Source organism: Denticeps clupeoides, chromosome 2 (assembly GCF_900700375.1).
Source record: "Denticeps clupeoides chromosome 2, fDenClu1.1, whole genome shotgun sequence".
In the NCBI taxonomy this organism is placed as follows: domain Eukaryota; kingdom Metazoa; phylum Chordata; class Actinopteri; order Clupeiformes; family Denticipitidae; genus Denticeps; species Denticeps clupeoides.
This window is the reverse complement of record NC_041708.1, coordinates 1,912,662-1,926,280: the sequence shown is the minus strand read 5'-3', so window position 1 is coordinate 1,926,280 and position 13,619 is coordinate 1,912,662. Positions and strand designations below refer to the sequence as shown.

General features: G+C 46.6%; 1 protein-coding gene across 1 annotated transcript; it reads left to right on the top strand.

Moving 5' to 3' along the window:
• The first annotated feature begins 428 nt into the window (after window positions 1-428).
• Window positions 429-9,356, top strand: rab40b (RAB40B, member RAS oncogene family). The gene is made up of 6 exons (XM_028970718.1): window positions 429-1,017; window positions 5,160-5,220; window positions 6,326-6,386; window positions 7,716-7,793; window positions 7,970-8,192; window positions 8,509-9,356. Exons 1-6 carry the CDS (start codon window positions 498-500, stop codon window positions 8,778-8,780), a joined length of 1,215 nt encoding a protein of 404 aa, XP_028826551.1. The 5' UTR covers window positions 429-497; the 3' UTR covers window positions 8,781-9,356.
• Window positions 9,357-13,619: the final 4,263 nt, after the last annotated feature.

Below are 13,619 nucleotides of genomic sequence, written 5' to 3'. Positions count from 1 at the left end.
AAATTCACCTGGAAGACTGAGAATCTTCACGGACATGTTACAGGTAGCACCAGGAACGCTCTTTCCTTGCAATATGTCTCACCCAACTTCAAGAACCACACTCAGAAAACGTTATTAATCCCAGAGAAATGAGTTTAATGAAGTAACGCTGAAAGGCGCCCAGGGAGCTGCGTGTGGGGACGGTACCTTGGCTGACCGGGATTCGAACCGGCAACCTTCTGACCCCCAGCACACACTTGCCCATGAGGTGTAACCCGGTCGTCAATCTGTGGCAGTAATTACATTAAGGGTAATAAAAGTACCCTTGTGTGCCCGCCAGGGGGCAGAGCTGCCTCGTAATTCACCGCTCGGCGCCGCGGCTTCGGCCGACCGTTGACGCCGAGGTCCGATTACGCAACGCGGCTTACGCAAGAGCCGCCCAACCGGCCCCGTCGCCGGTCGTCGTGAGAGGGACGTTCTCGCCGTTACTGCGGCGGAATGTTGTCGCGCCGCGAACAATGCGGCCCCTGACGTCACCCCCCCGACCCGAAAACAACAACAAACCGGACCACGTTGTCCTCGGCCGGGTGACGTCACGCTGGCTCCAGGCCACGCCCCCACGCCCCGCCCCTGACGGACGGGCCCAGCGGCGAGTGCGGAGCGAGAGCCGCCCTAGCAACCCTGCGCCCGGGCCAATCGCGGCGAGGGCGGCGTCGTCGCCGGAGCTCCGCGGAGCAGGGACCAGCGTGGCTCCGCGCCGCCGGGAAGCTCTCCAGGGCGCGTCATGTCGGCGCACGGCTCCCGACGTCTCCGCGGGCCCGGCCTCCTCCCGGCAGGCGTCGGGCGGCCCGCGTAAGCCGCCCAGGATGGGGCATCGCAGCGACGCGTCCCTGATCATGACGCACCGCGCCAGTCCGGCCAAGGCGTACGACTTCCTGCTCAAATTCCTGCTGGTGGGCGACAGCGACGTGGGGAAGGGCGAGATCCTGGCCAGCCTTCAGGACGGCGCGACCGAGTCTCCCTACGGACACAACATGGGTGAGCCGTCACGCCGTACGCGTAGGCCCGGGGGAACTTTCACCCAACTGGGGCAACAAGTGCCCAGTGTCACGCTGCGTGATATTCCACGACCTTGTCCTTTAATGTGACCGAAACAACGATCGGAGCTGATCGTGCGTCCTCCTGCTGGGTCCCTGCGGTTCACGGCGCATGCGCAGTAGCCATGTCCACCTTCTCACCCCCCCACACGTGTAACGTACAGTATTGAAATATCCCTATTAGAAGGCAGCATTTAGAACACAGTTTTTTGGTTTTACAGGACGTTTTCTGTGTGGTGACGGGCATGGATCTGTAATCATTTTAGGGGGACATGCAAATCCCACCATAAATAAAGGGGTTATTTTACAATTTAAGGCCTATAGCATCAGATAGTGCAGTTTATATCTCATGGTATCTCATTCTTCAACATTTCTTACATACAGCCAGTATGAAGAGAGATTTAGTGGTAAATCCCCCAATGGGATGTTCCATAGTCCACAATACAGAATAAATTAAACAATTTACAGATTGAGATGTGATATTTACTGCAAATCATTAGACTCAGAATTCATAAATGTCTGTGCGATGGCGAATTTATAGATGGCTAAATGGAAGTTCTCTTGCTTGGTGGCAATTTAAGTGACATGTAGGGCCTTGTAGGGACAGACGAAGAAGTGGAAGACAGGAATTGAACTCCCAATGCAGAGTATGATGATGTTGCCTGGAGCATTAAATGTGCTAAAAACATTTTCATAAAAAGTCTTATTAATTAAAGTAATTAACTAATAAAAACTAAAGAAGATTTTTTCTTCGTTCTGACATTAAAGGGTTAAGCGTCTAAACCACACACCTACTTGATGATGTAATGTCATCTTTTGAAGGAACACACTAGTTCTTGTTGTGGTTTGATTTGTCTTGGTTTTAAATGCCTCTATTAATAAAGGTGAGGAATTAGCTCTAATTATTTTGAGATTGGAACAGGAAGGACGTTATGGGGACGTTATTGGGACGTCTGCGCCAAGTGTAAAATCCAGTGCTGTGATGCCTACCGGGGAGGTTATTGCTCTTGTCATAAAACCCCTTACATAATGCAGCAGCGCGGCGTTCCCGGGCACTGAGGGAAATGCTGCCGAGGTGGAATGTTCAGGTTCATTCTGTTCACACATTCATGCTAATAATAGTCTAATAATAACAATCCTCCATATTATCTTCCGGCCTTGGCTGGACACCAGGGCGCAGGAAATATTTTCAGACGTTCTAAAATGTTATCACGTTCCTGGTAATAATTATAAACCATTCTGAGTGTAAACAGTGCATCCATACTTGGGATGTCATCGAGTATTGATTGGCACGCCATTTCGTCATGTTACTTTTGTGGCACAATTTATTGTTGACGGGTTACGAACAACAGCTGCGAAAAAAACGATGCCAGCAGGCGAACCCGTGTGCAAAATGCAGATGTGGGGCGCAGTGAAATTAGTAGCTGCCGGATCCACCAGTCATCCCGGTCGCTGACTTGTTCTCACGGTGACGGCGGTTGGCAGGTTGTAAGATTTAAAAAAAAGTTGCTTAGCGGGAGTGAGATGTGAGGAGTGAGTCTTGGTTTCTGGCGAAATTAATGAATGCACGAAGAATCTGCTGATCCCAAGCCCAGTAACAGCTGGTGAGAATGAAAGGTTTGCTTTATATGAGCCCGTGCATCTGAACATTTTTGCTGTAGGGGGGGAAATGAAATACTGGTAGTGACAAAAATTATCTTTTTTTTTTACATTTTTTTATCAAGTGTTTGAGCGGCCGCCAGTGTTGCCAGATTGGTGGATTTGACGCAATGTATCTTATTTATTTGCCACTTGAATGGAGCGGTGTGTGACAGTTTAATCGGAGCGGTGGATGGAATTGATGCACACCAATTCATTTTTAAAAATGTTAAAAAGACAAAAAAGCCTACCTTATAAAATATAAATAGTCATGAAAAAGAAAGGTGGTCTCGTAATTGAGTCAACCCGATATTTTTCATACTCACTTCCATCACACGAGCCCCCCACAATATAAGGCGCTCAAAAGAGAACCTTTAGAACCATATTCAGTAGAACCGTACTCCTACCTCTCATAACGGAACGTTTTTTCATGTCCTGAGAACACTTCTTTTAATGGTGTTATGTGCCCGGCACCCAGTATGGTTCCATGCTACGTCAGATGACAACATGGCGAAAAAAGAAACGGAAATGTTCTTTTTCCGGTGGAACAGAAATAGTCGGTGCTAAATGAGCCCTTTTCATCGGTTCGGGAATCTCATTGAAGGCCTGGGTCTCATGACTGTGGCCTAATTAGCACCCAAATGTGATTTGTCTGCATGGACAGAGGTGAGAAAAGCCCTTTTTAAGGGGTGTTGCTGCTCCCTGAAACGTGTATGGAAGTCATTATCGGCCTTACGCCGAGCACGTTTTTACCCCGAAGCCACCCGCGAACGTCCAATGTCCCAGTACGGTGTCCTATCCGGTCCGAAACGCACTCACCGCGCCGTAATGGCCGATAATTGCTCCTGCTCAGTGGGACTGAGCAACGTGGACGGGTGTGTGGGTGGGTGGGGTGGGGGTTCTGTCAGAATGAATCAGAGACTTGCCCACGTAAACAGGAGGACAGCGTCCTACAGGCGAACGCTTTAAAAGAACAGAGCATTAGTCATGAAGCCCTGACATAACCGTGGACGTGTGCCCGGCAGAGTGAAAACCGAGGCGACCACAGTAGCGTTCAGTACAGTAATGCTCCTGTGCGGCCAGTCACTCGTGGTACAACGTAACGTATTCCTTGACGCCATGTCGCCCCGAGGAGCTCCGGACAGGTCCCTCTTCGCCCTTGGACGTCCGTGCGCCTCGCCGTACGGGGAATTTGGCAGGGTGGCGTCTGTTCAGCGTCGGCTTTGACTGATTCACGGCCCCTCTGGGCAATTTCCAGACCCCGGACGCATCGGGTGTCTCGTTCCCAGCTCCGGGTGCCATGAACGGTAGACACGCAGCACTGGGCGCAACATAAATATGCAAAGCGAGAGATTTAGACACAATGGGGTCACGCTTCAAGCTCCAATCGGATGGAGTTTCCCTTCATTTTTTTAAGAAACGAAACACATTTTTAAAACATCTGCTGTGACCAGTTCAGACCAGACGTCGACCTGTCCTGCTTGTGTGGGTTTTTTCCTCCCACAGCCCACAGACACGGAGGTTAGGTGGATCTGAAGGCACTACATTGGTCGTGCTGTGCTGCTGAATACGGCCGGGATCGAGTCCAGCTTCTCCCTTTTTTGGAAGAGCCGACGACGGATGGTCGATTCTCATTAGCTACAGTCTTAAAATAAACGCAAAACACACGGGCGTTCGATGCCAGGCCATAAACGCACCACATACTGAGGTCAGATGTGTAAAAACAATGAAGACCATGTGGTGTGGGAGAAGAGAATAGAGTGTGTAGAAAAAACTCTTTCTCCCTCCACACAAAGCACTGTATTCAACCACTCCAATTTGATGTTACCTGGCAGAAAGAGGCATGGCACAATAGAGGTTAAAAATGTACAGGTTCTAATTTATTAACACCGGTAGATAATTATTGTAGTTACATGTGAATATTGAATGTAAAAAGGTACCAAGGTTGCAGAGAAAATAAACATGGGAAGAAAGAGTAAAGAGGGAGAAGAGAAAGAGAGGGGGAGATGAAGTCTCAGAAGCCTTCCGGCTTCCGAGGGAAACCCCCCTGAGCAAGATAGCTCAGAGGTCTCCTTTTTCCACATGTGAGCAGACTTTTATACCCCTGGCCTACAGGAAGTTGTCACTGGCCTACAGGAAGTTGTCACTGACCAATCAGAACCTGTTGTTTCTGATGTCACGCCCCCGGTGCCTCCCATTTGGGGAAGACAAAGAGGGTGGGCGGTCCTGACGGCTGATACTTCACACGTTGACGTCGGACAAAAGGCATGTAAAAACCGGGGTGTCGAATCTTCACCCACAACCGTCGACACAGGAACGTCACACCTCCCCCTGCAGACATCTGCAAAAAAGCAGGCTCCCGTGATGTCCATTCTTACAGATGGAACAGATAATCTGTCCCAAGATTCACTTGAGATTCACTCGTCCGATCTGCTCTGTTCACAGGAATCGATTACAAAACAACCACCATTTTACTGGATGGACGCAGAGTGAAGCTACAGCTCTGGTAAGATCTTGAACTTGTGTGACGGTGTACGTGACACATACAAATCTGAATTTGATTTGAATTTCAATGGGTTCCAGTAACTTCAAAGCAAAACTAGTGGGGCACATGAATACTTGAATCCCCTGTGATATGCAAATTAGCCAAAGGAACCACTAGAAGTGCACCAAGAACAGGACCTTTTTGGTAGAGGAAATAATGACCAAACTATCTGCTGCTCCATAGAACAGAAAAAAAAAGAGATTTTATTATTAACCATATCGTGTTTAGAGGCGTCTCATAAGGAAGTACCAGTAGATGGGGCCGTCTGGTTTTGAATATGCAAATAAGGGGCGTGTCTCAATTATGGATCTTTCGAACACTGCAACCTGTGCACATCGTTAAATCAGACTGTCCAGTCTGTAGATAATTACAATGTTCATTCATCATGAACCAATTGTCATCATGAATGAAATTGTCCCATGAACACTTTGCAAAAAGGCGCACGAAACAATACAAGTCTAAGAGCCATGTTCTGAAAAGAAATCCATGCAATGAATGATGGGATAGAATACATTTATCAGTCAAACTACTCGTAATACAATACCTATAGATTTGATATCGCCCCCTTGTGGTCTCCCAAAGCTATTATTCCTGGCAGCATTAAATGGAAGACTGAATGATAACAGCATGTGCTTATTCACCAAGTACCAGGCAAGCAGAGATGCTACAAAGAATGTGTTCTTTCAGACACATAGGTCCTTTTGTGCGTCCTCTCTTTGTGTACGAGGTGGAACATCTTTAACATCAATTCAAGCAATTCAAGCTCTGTGATTTTTCTTTCCCCATTTAAAATTCAATTCTGAAACGTTTTTTGAAAGGCACACTCAGCCAAATAAATTATGAATTATTCATTCGGACGCAACAGGTGAGGCACTTCGCTGGACAGGTTGTTGTGTTCAGTCCAGCCAGAACACGATAAGCCCATAGCAGAGCCCGGTCAGACCCCGCCGGTCGCTACTGACTTCAGAGCAGCCCCATCATCACCCGCAAAACTGCATAGCATGCAGCATAGCATTCAATGTGTGTCTACTGAAACAAGTCACATGTCTGTCGTTTTTTTTTTCAGGGACACCTCAGGACAAGGACGATTCTGCACCATTTTCCGCTCCTACTCCCGAGGCGCACAGGTATGTTCCTAACTGCAGCTTAATCATGAAGTAGATCGTGCCTCACTTTATTATGACTGAAGAACCTACACGAGGATGGGTGTCTTAACTGAAACTGAGCCCGCAGGTAGGTTCTAGAGTGCCTTTATACAGTAGATTACGATTGGAACCAATTGCAGTCTTACACAAGCAAATCTGTTATGAATCAAAAAGCATCATTGTTCGTGCCATGGAGTTAGGACTTTCAAATAAAACCAGCAACTATGCACATTTTTTGGTGTTATAAAACCCAAACAAATTAAGAACTTTTAATAATGTTATCATTTTTTAATATTTCATCATCCTGTCAATGTGTTTTGCATGCAAAAGTCCATGGAGTTAGGACTTTCAAATAAAACCAGCAACTATGCACATTTTTTGGTGTTATAAAACCCATCAAATTAAGAACTTTTAATAATGTTATCATTTTTTAATATTTCATCATTCTGTCAATGTGTTATGCATGCAAAGCTGTGTTGCCAGATGTGTGATTGTTTCTGCTCAAAATCGTGTAAAAAGCCACCAAAACCACAAACAAATATTATCAGCTACTTCACATACTTCATTGTGTTCTTAAAATGCCTACAGGCAATATTTTGCCACGAAACTGGACACACACTGAGTCTTTTCGTTTGTGCAAGTAAAGGAAATTGATCCCAGCATCTGCATCAATGCACGCGTACCAAGGACCATGTGGTCCTCTTTTTTTTCCCCAGTTTTCTTCCCGGCGTGCTGTAGTATATGCAGGTTTCACACCGTTCCTGACACCCCACCAGTGGCAGGTTCACCTCAGTAATACGCGGAGGAGCATCCATGCTCAAGCCAGTCCCTTCACACTCCATGTGCCTCAACACCGCCAGACCCCGATAAGCAGCGAAATATAAAGATGTGTGAAAAACACACCTGCATTCAGCTTCGGGTGGAAATGTACAAAATAAAACAAAGATCCAGAAACGAGAGATATGAAGAGACGCCTGCTTTAGTACAGCCTTCGCAGGAATTTGTGATTGATAAGAAGCCGCATTACTGCACTCAGCCTAATGAACCGGGTGGCACTATATGCTGGGGTGTGGGATTTTTTGTTTTTATTATTCCGTCGTTGGTCTCATGTACAGAGTTCATGACGGACTTGTGCTCATGTGATTTATTCCCAGATTAAATATTATTGTGACATCCTATACAAGGAAAGGAGTTAACATGGTTGACCTTCTGCTTTCTCCGCAGTGGAGACGGGGTCAGGGGTCGTGGCTGCTTTATGTACACAGCTCCAGTATTTCTTTCAGTGACAGACATTTCCGTGTTTCCTTGCAGGGCGTGATCCTCGTTTATGACATCACAAATCGCTGGTCCTTCGATGGCATCGACAGATGGATTAAAGAGATCAACGAGGTAAAATCAGTTTTTTTTTATGTGTATAATCAGAAATTACGTTTCAGAGGTCTTTAAGGAACAAAATAGACAAAAAAGACTTTATTGCTATCAGTGTCCCCCTCTCTAGAAATGTGGTTTCTTCACTGGCCCTCCACTCACCTGTAACTCAGTGTGACCGTTTGGCGTTTACCCAGCATGCCCCAGGTGTCCCCAAGATCCTGGTCGGGAACCGCCTGCACCTGGCCTACAAGCGGCAGGTGACCACCGAGCACGCCCAAGTCTACGCCGAGCGCCTGGGGGTGACGTTCTTCGAGGTCAGCCCGCTGTGCGACTTCAACATCACCGAGTCGTTCACGGAGCTGGCGCGCATCGTGCTGATGCGCCACGGCATGGAGCGTCTCTGGAGGCCCAGCAAAGGTATTTTATGGCTCATTATTACTCGTTTCATTTATTAAACAACACCTACGACTGTAGATAATGGAAGGTTCAAAGTAAAAAAATACTTTCAATCGCGGTATTAGAAGTAAAATTAGGCATCGTTTTTACCAGAACATCTGCCAAATGTAAAAATTCTGGGCTGCTGGCTAATTCTCACTTCTGTCACATTGAGATTCTCTTATAAAACATTTGTCATTCAACACTTTTATTTGCAAAAAATGAGACCTCAAAGAGGAAAAAAGTGCAAGTGTGGGGTGGCGTCTTTATTCTGGTGCTCTGTTTCGTTCTCGCGCAGTGCTGAGTCTGCAGGACCTGTGCTGTCGTTCCATCGTGTCCTGCACCCCCGTTCACCTGGTGGACAAGCTTCCTCTCCCCGTTGCCTTAAAGAGCCACCTCAAGTCCTTCTCCATGGCCAACGGCCTGAACGCCAGGATGATGCACGGCCGCTCCTACTCGGTCACGACCAGCGCCGCCAAGCAGCGGAGCAGGCCGAAGAAGAGCAAACTCATCCACCCGCCCCTCAGCCCGTCCCAGAGCTGCGCCAGGACCACCTGTAAGATCTCGTAGCCCCCGGACCTCTTGTCCCACAATGCACCAGCTTCCCGGGGCGAGATGTGGATGAACGCGCTCCGTTCGGCCGAGGCGGTTCTCGTGACTGGGACGGGGACCGGTGCAAGGACCCGGAAATCTTCTCTGAGCCGCTCTGTGTCCGTATACGTTGTATTTATGTGTACATAATGCATAGTTGTAATGTAAATGTATGGATGCTGGATGCCTCCTCCCAGCGGCACTCTTACGTCAGAATCGTAACTGAAATAGTTTTTTCGACAGGTCGGTTTTGTGGCACTTTCTTTCTTTTTGGACACCTTGGAATAACTCAGTTCCTCTTACGTCTTTAGTGAAAAAGAAATTTCTTTTCCTAGGAACAAGCGAGGAATTCAGTATTGGCATTCACTTTGTGAAGCGTGTTTTAATACGTCTCTTGTTTGATACGATGTTGTACTTATTTACTTGCACAGTGATTAATAGTGTCATGTTTTATAATGGAAAGACACCAAAGAGTCGGACGCTCGTGAAGCTGTGTATCTAACACGGAATTTTGGTAACGATGAACTTGGCAAATAAACCTTACAAACAAATGAATCATGCGTCTTGCCATATAAAATGGCATAATTCATAATTCCTGCACAAATGCATTAACAAAAATGATTTACAGAGTTTTAGCAAAAGTCTTCAGGTTTTAAATATGATATGAGATATCATATATTCATTTTATTGACAAAGTATTGAAAATAATGACGGTTCAAACAGCTATAGACTGAAATTCCTGTTCTGATTTAGAAATCGTTAAAGCCAGGATAAGTTAATTAAATATCGAGTGTGTGATTGTTTAAGAAAGTGACCACTAGAGGGCAGCTTTGTCTTCGTTTTATTTTTTATTTTTATTTCGTGCCTTGTTATCAGCACCAGCACCAGCACCAGCTTGTGTCAGTATGAGGTGACAGAGACCGCCGCGTGACTCCTGTCACCCCCGTATGGACGTGGCTCAGGTGCTTCCTGGCGACGCCACGACTGAGAACCCGATTCCCAGCGGACGCATCCTGGCCGTCCAATTACACAGAACTTGCCGTTCACTGCTGTCCTCCGTGAGGGACACGATTCTGAGATCTTTAAATCAAGCTCTGTGTATTCAGTGTCACAAGGACATCCTGGGCTCTCTAATGGTGTCACCGTTTTGCAGGAGGGGCATAATTTAAAAAAAAAAATGGTAACACTTTATGGGAGGTAAAACAAAAGTCCATAATCAGGAGACAAAAATCGTCCTTCTGTCCTGCACGTTTTTATTCATGTGAAGTTGAACTGCACATCCAGCTGTAATGTGACTTAAAAAAAGACAAGTTGAAGTTAATTTTGGCTATCACCATCAGCCAGGGCAAAGGTCAAAAGCAGACATCCAGCCTGGATGATGTGACCTCTGTGAACATAAACAGCCATGAGGTCAAAAAAAGACAACAGGACAGGGTCACATGGGCAGGGCCTGATGCACAGGAACTGGACAGGGACCAGACCACTCTGGTCACGGCCATCTGTAGAACAAATAACTGGCATGAATGAACAGTGCTGGCATGTCCTGATGGTTTTTAAGGTGTTCTAAGAGTAAATAAGGACAAGAACCTGTAATCGGAAGGTTGCCGGTTCGAGTCACGGCTGCCCACGGCTCACCAAGGGTGACGGTTAAATACAGAGGACGCGTTTCACAGTGTCACAGTGTGCCGTGTTTCACAACGACAATCACTGGGAGAAAAATGTGGATCTCAGTGGTCCATAATCTTCGCATAATCTCTAATATCCACTGGCGGAAGGTCTGAAACACAATAAAATGAGCAGACAGACCTCACCCGTAATCCAATGGACCTTTGCCTGTTTGCCCCCGCGGCTGGGCGCGGTCACATGCTGGCTAAGCATGTTTTCCCAGGCCCATGCCTTTGAGGGCGCCGAGATTGCGCCAAAAGCATCTCACCTTGGGGTGGGAACCATTAGGCTTTGCCTGAAAATCATGTGTATGGGACGACTGTGACATTTTGGTTCCTGTTAGTAATATTAGTAACTTTATTATTCCAAAATATGTGTAATATTATTATATTAATGTAACAGGAAGGTCAAGAGTTTCATGTAGGCGTAATGTCACTAATGAACTGAAGGCGGCAACGTTTCCTCATATTCGTAAAGAACCGCAACTACAAACCCGAATTGTTGAAACTCCGGTGTTTTCTGGGGCGTTTTTTATTTTTTTATTTTATTCGAATATTTAGACGTGAGGAATTAATAGCCCTCTGGTTCAATCAAGGCTCCCCCCCTCTTATTGTCAATCAGCTAATTAACATTTTATATTCATAACGAGCCGCACTGACAGTGCAATTTGTCACTGAACATTTCTATTACTCACACACACACACACTCATACAGTCATTAAATATCGTCCTACAGTTGAGGGGTGTTAATGTGAGTTAAAGGCTCTTCCTGTGATTTGCGTAAAAAGAGATGGTGGCTTTATTATTATTATTATTATTATTATTATTATTATTATTGGTATTATTATCCAAGGGAAATCCGCGTCTGTGAGGATGAGATGGAAGACTTATTGGCAAGACGTCTTCCTTGACAGGAGACTGATAAGGCCAGAATTGCCTCTTTTCAGAAGTGCCCTGTCAGCCCCCTACCCTCATATATGGCCTTGCCAACAGCAGACAAATGGCAGACCTGCCGAGGGGACCGTGACATAGAGCCGTGTCACCCAGGTGAGTTGTCAGCTGATCCGGGGTCAGACTGCCAAGGACAAGGATTTCTGACCATGGGGACCACAACGCATGGAGCTTCACCTACGGAAAATAATATTAAATATACCGGTGTGTTCAAGTAAGTCCTGCATAAACTGAAGGACATTTCAGTGTTTGTCAGGTGTAGGTTTCACACCAAGAGGACAACAGTTTTTATTTTATATTAATGGGTGCTAGTAGCCTAGCGGGTAACACACTCATCTGTGAACCAGAAGACCCAGGTTCAAACCCCACTTACTACCATCGTGTCCCTGAGCAGGACACTTAACCCTGAGTGTCTCCGGGGGGGGGCTGTCCCTGTAACTACTGATTGTAAGTTGCTCTGGAGAAGGACGTCTGATAAATGCTCTAAATGTAAATGTAAGATGGTGGCAGTGGTGGTCTAGTGTTGGCCTAAGGAAGCGGACCGGTTAACAAAAGATTCTGGGTTCAAATCCCGAACTGCCAAGGTGCCAGTGACCTATAATTCAAAAGCAACACGTTTCCTCCACAAGGGAACGCCGTACCCACGGTAAAGCACGGTCTTGGCAGTATCAGGTTTTGGGGGCTTTCTTCTCATGGAACTGGGGCTTTAGTCAAAGCCAGTAGCTTTTGGCCCAAAACCTTCAGGCGTCTGCTAGAAAGCCGAAGATGAAGAGGAACTTCACCTGTCAGCGGGACAACAACCCCAAGCGGGCATCCGACTCAACACAAGAAGAGGCTTCAGCAGAAGAGCCCGGACCTAAATCCAACATGGCGTCTGTGGGGTGACCCGAAGAGACCTGCGTGCAATCGGAATCATTTGGGACGTCTTCTCAACGAAGAGTGTGCAAATATTGGCAAGTCAAGGTTTGCCATGCTGATGCAACAGACTTCTTGGGTTTTCCCCCAACATCCTACTTTGGTTTTCGATTAAATAACAGCTACAGGTTTAAGGTCACAATAAAAGTGGGAAAAGTTTGTCTGGAATATTAACAACTTTTTTATATCCACTCTGAGATTAATCACAAATTTGTCGACCAATTAAGATTAAAACAATAGTGAGTTTAAATTCAAAATAGTTTCATGATCTAATTAAACGGGGGGAAAATCAGTTCAGTTTTAGAAGAAAAGCCACAAAATGTCCTTTCCACAACACTGCTGCCAAATGAACAATTTCTTTTTTTGTTTTTTTATAATCACATTCACTTTCAAAATCTATTGTTATTAAGCAATGTGGAGTTTATGAATAGGAATGGCCACGCTGTCACCAGCTGCACCCAGTAGCAGCTTGGTGTTAAGTGAAAAGGGCGGCAGGTTGTTACTAGCGGGACGTGGCCTTTTGGTGCTCGTCCCGGCGTTCCTCAAATTTGAACCGGGACCCCTCCATCTCCCACAGGCGTGGACCCCGCCACCCAGGACAGGCAGGAATCCATCCAAAGTGGCCTCGACATCAGTCGCCGCCTTGATCCAGCAAGGTGACACGTTCTGCACCCATTTTTTATCCGCGGGTCATCGCGCCGCAACTCTCTGACGGTCCCTTCGCTCTCTCGGAGTCGCGCCCTGCAGGGGAGGGAGGAGTGAACGAGCTGCAGACGGCCAGACAGGACGTCCCTGCAGGTGTGTCTGGGCATATGGAGTCTGCATTCATCAGGCTTGCAGGAAACCATCTGGCCTGCAAAGCGCCGCGCAGGAGGGCCCGCTTCCTCGTGAATGTTCATTATGCGCGTCCACTTGTCAGGTCGTCCTTTGTCCTGACTTTTTATTTACTTATTTTTTTATATTACATTCGTGTCAGTGGTCACTGCGCTCTAAATATGTAAATATATGGATCCGTATCAATCACGGCAAATTAGGACCCTCACATCGAGCTCTTCGATGCAGATTCATTTTCCGAGGCCGGCCGTATTTCATATCTGACACTTCTTAATGCCACTCAAGGGACGGGGTGCGAAATTGCATGTCGCTTCCAGGAATCCTTCAGTGCACTTCCCTTGGAGGACTTTTTATCCTTTGTGTCTGTGTGTTGCACGACCTTTTAATTTCTCCATAACCCCATAGGCTCAGAGGTTTGCTGAGCACACGGCGGCTCTAAGCTGTTGCATCGCTG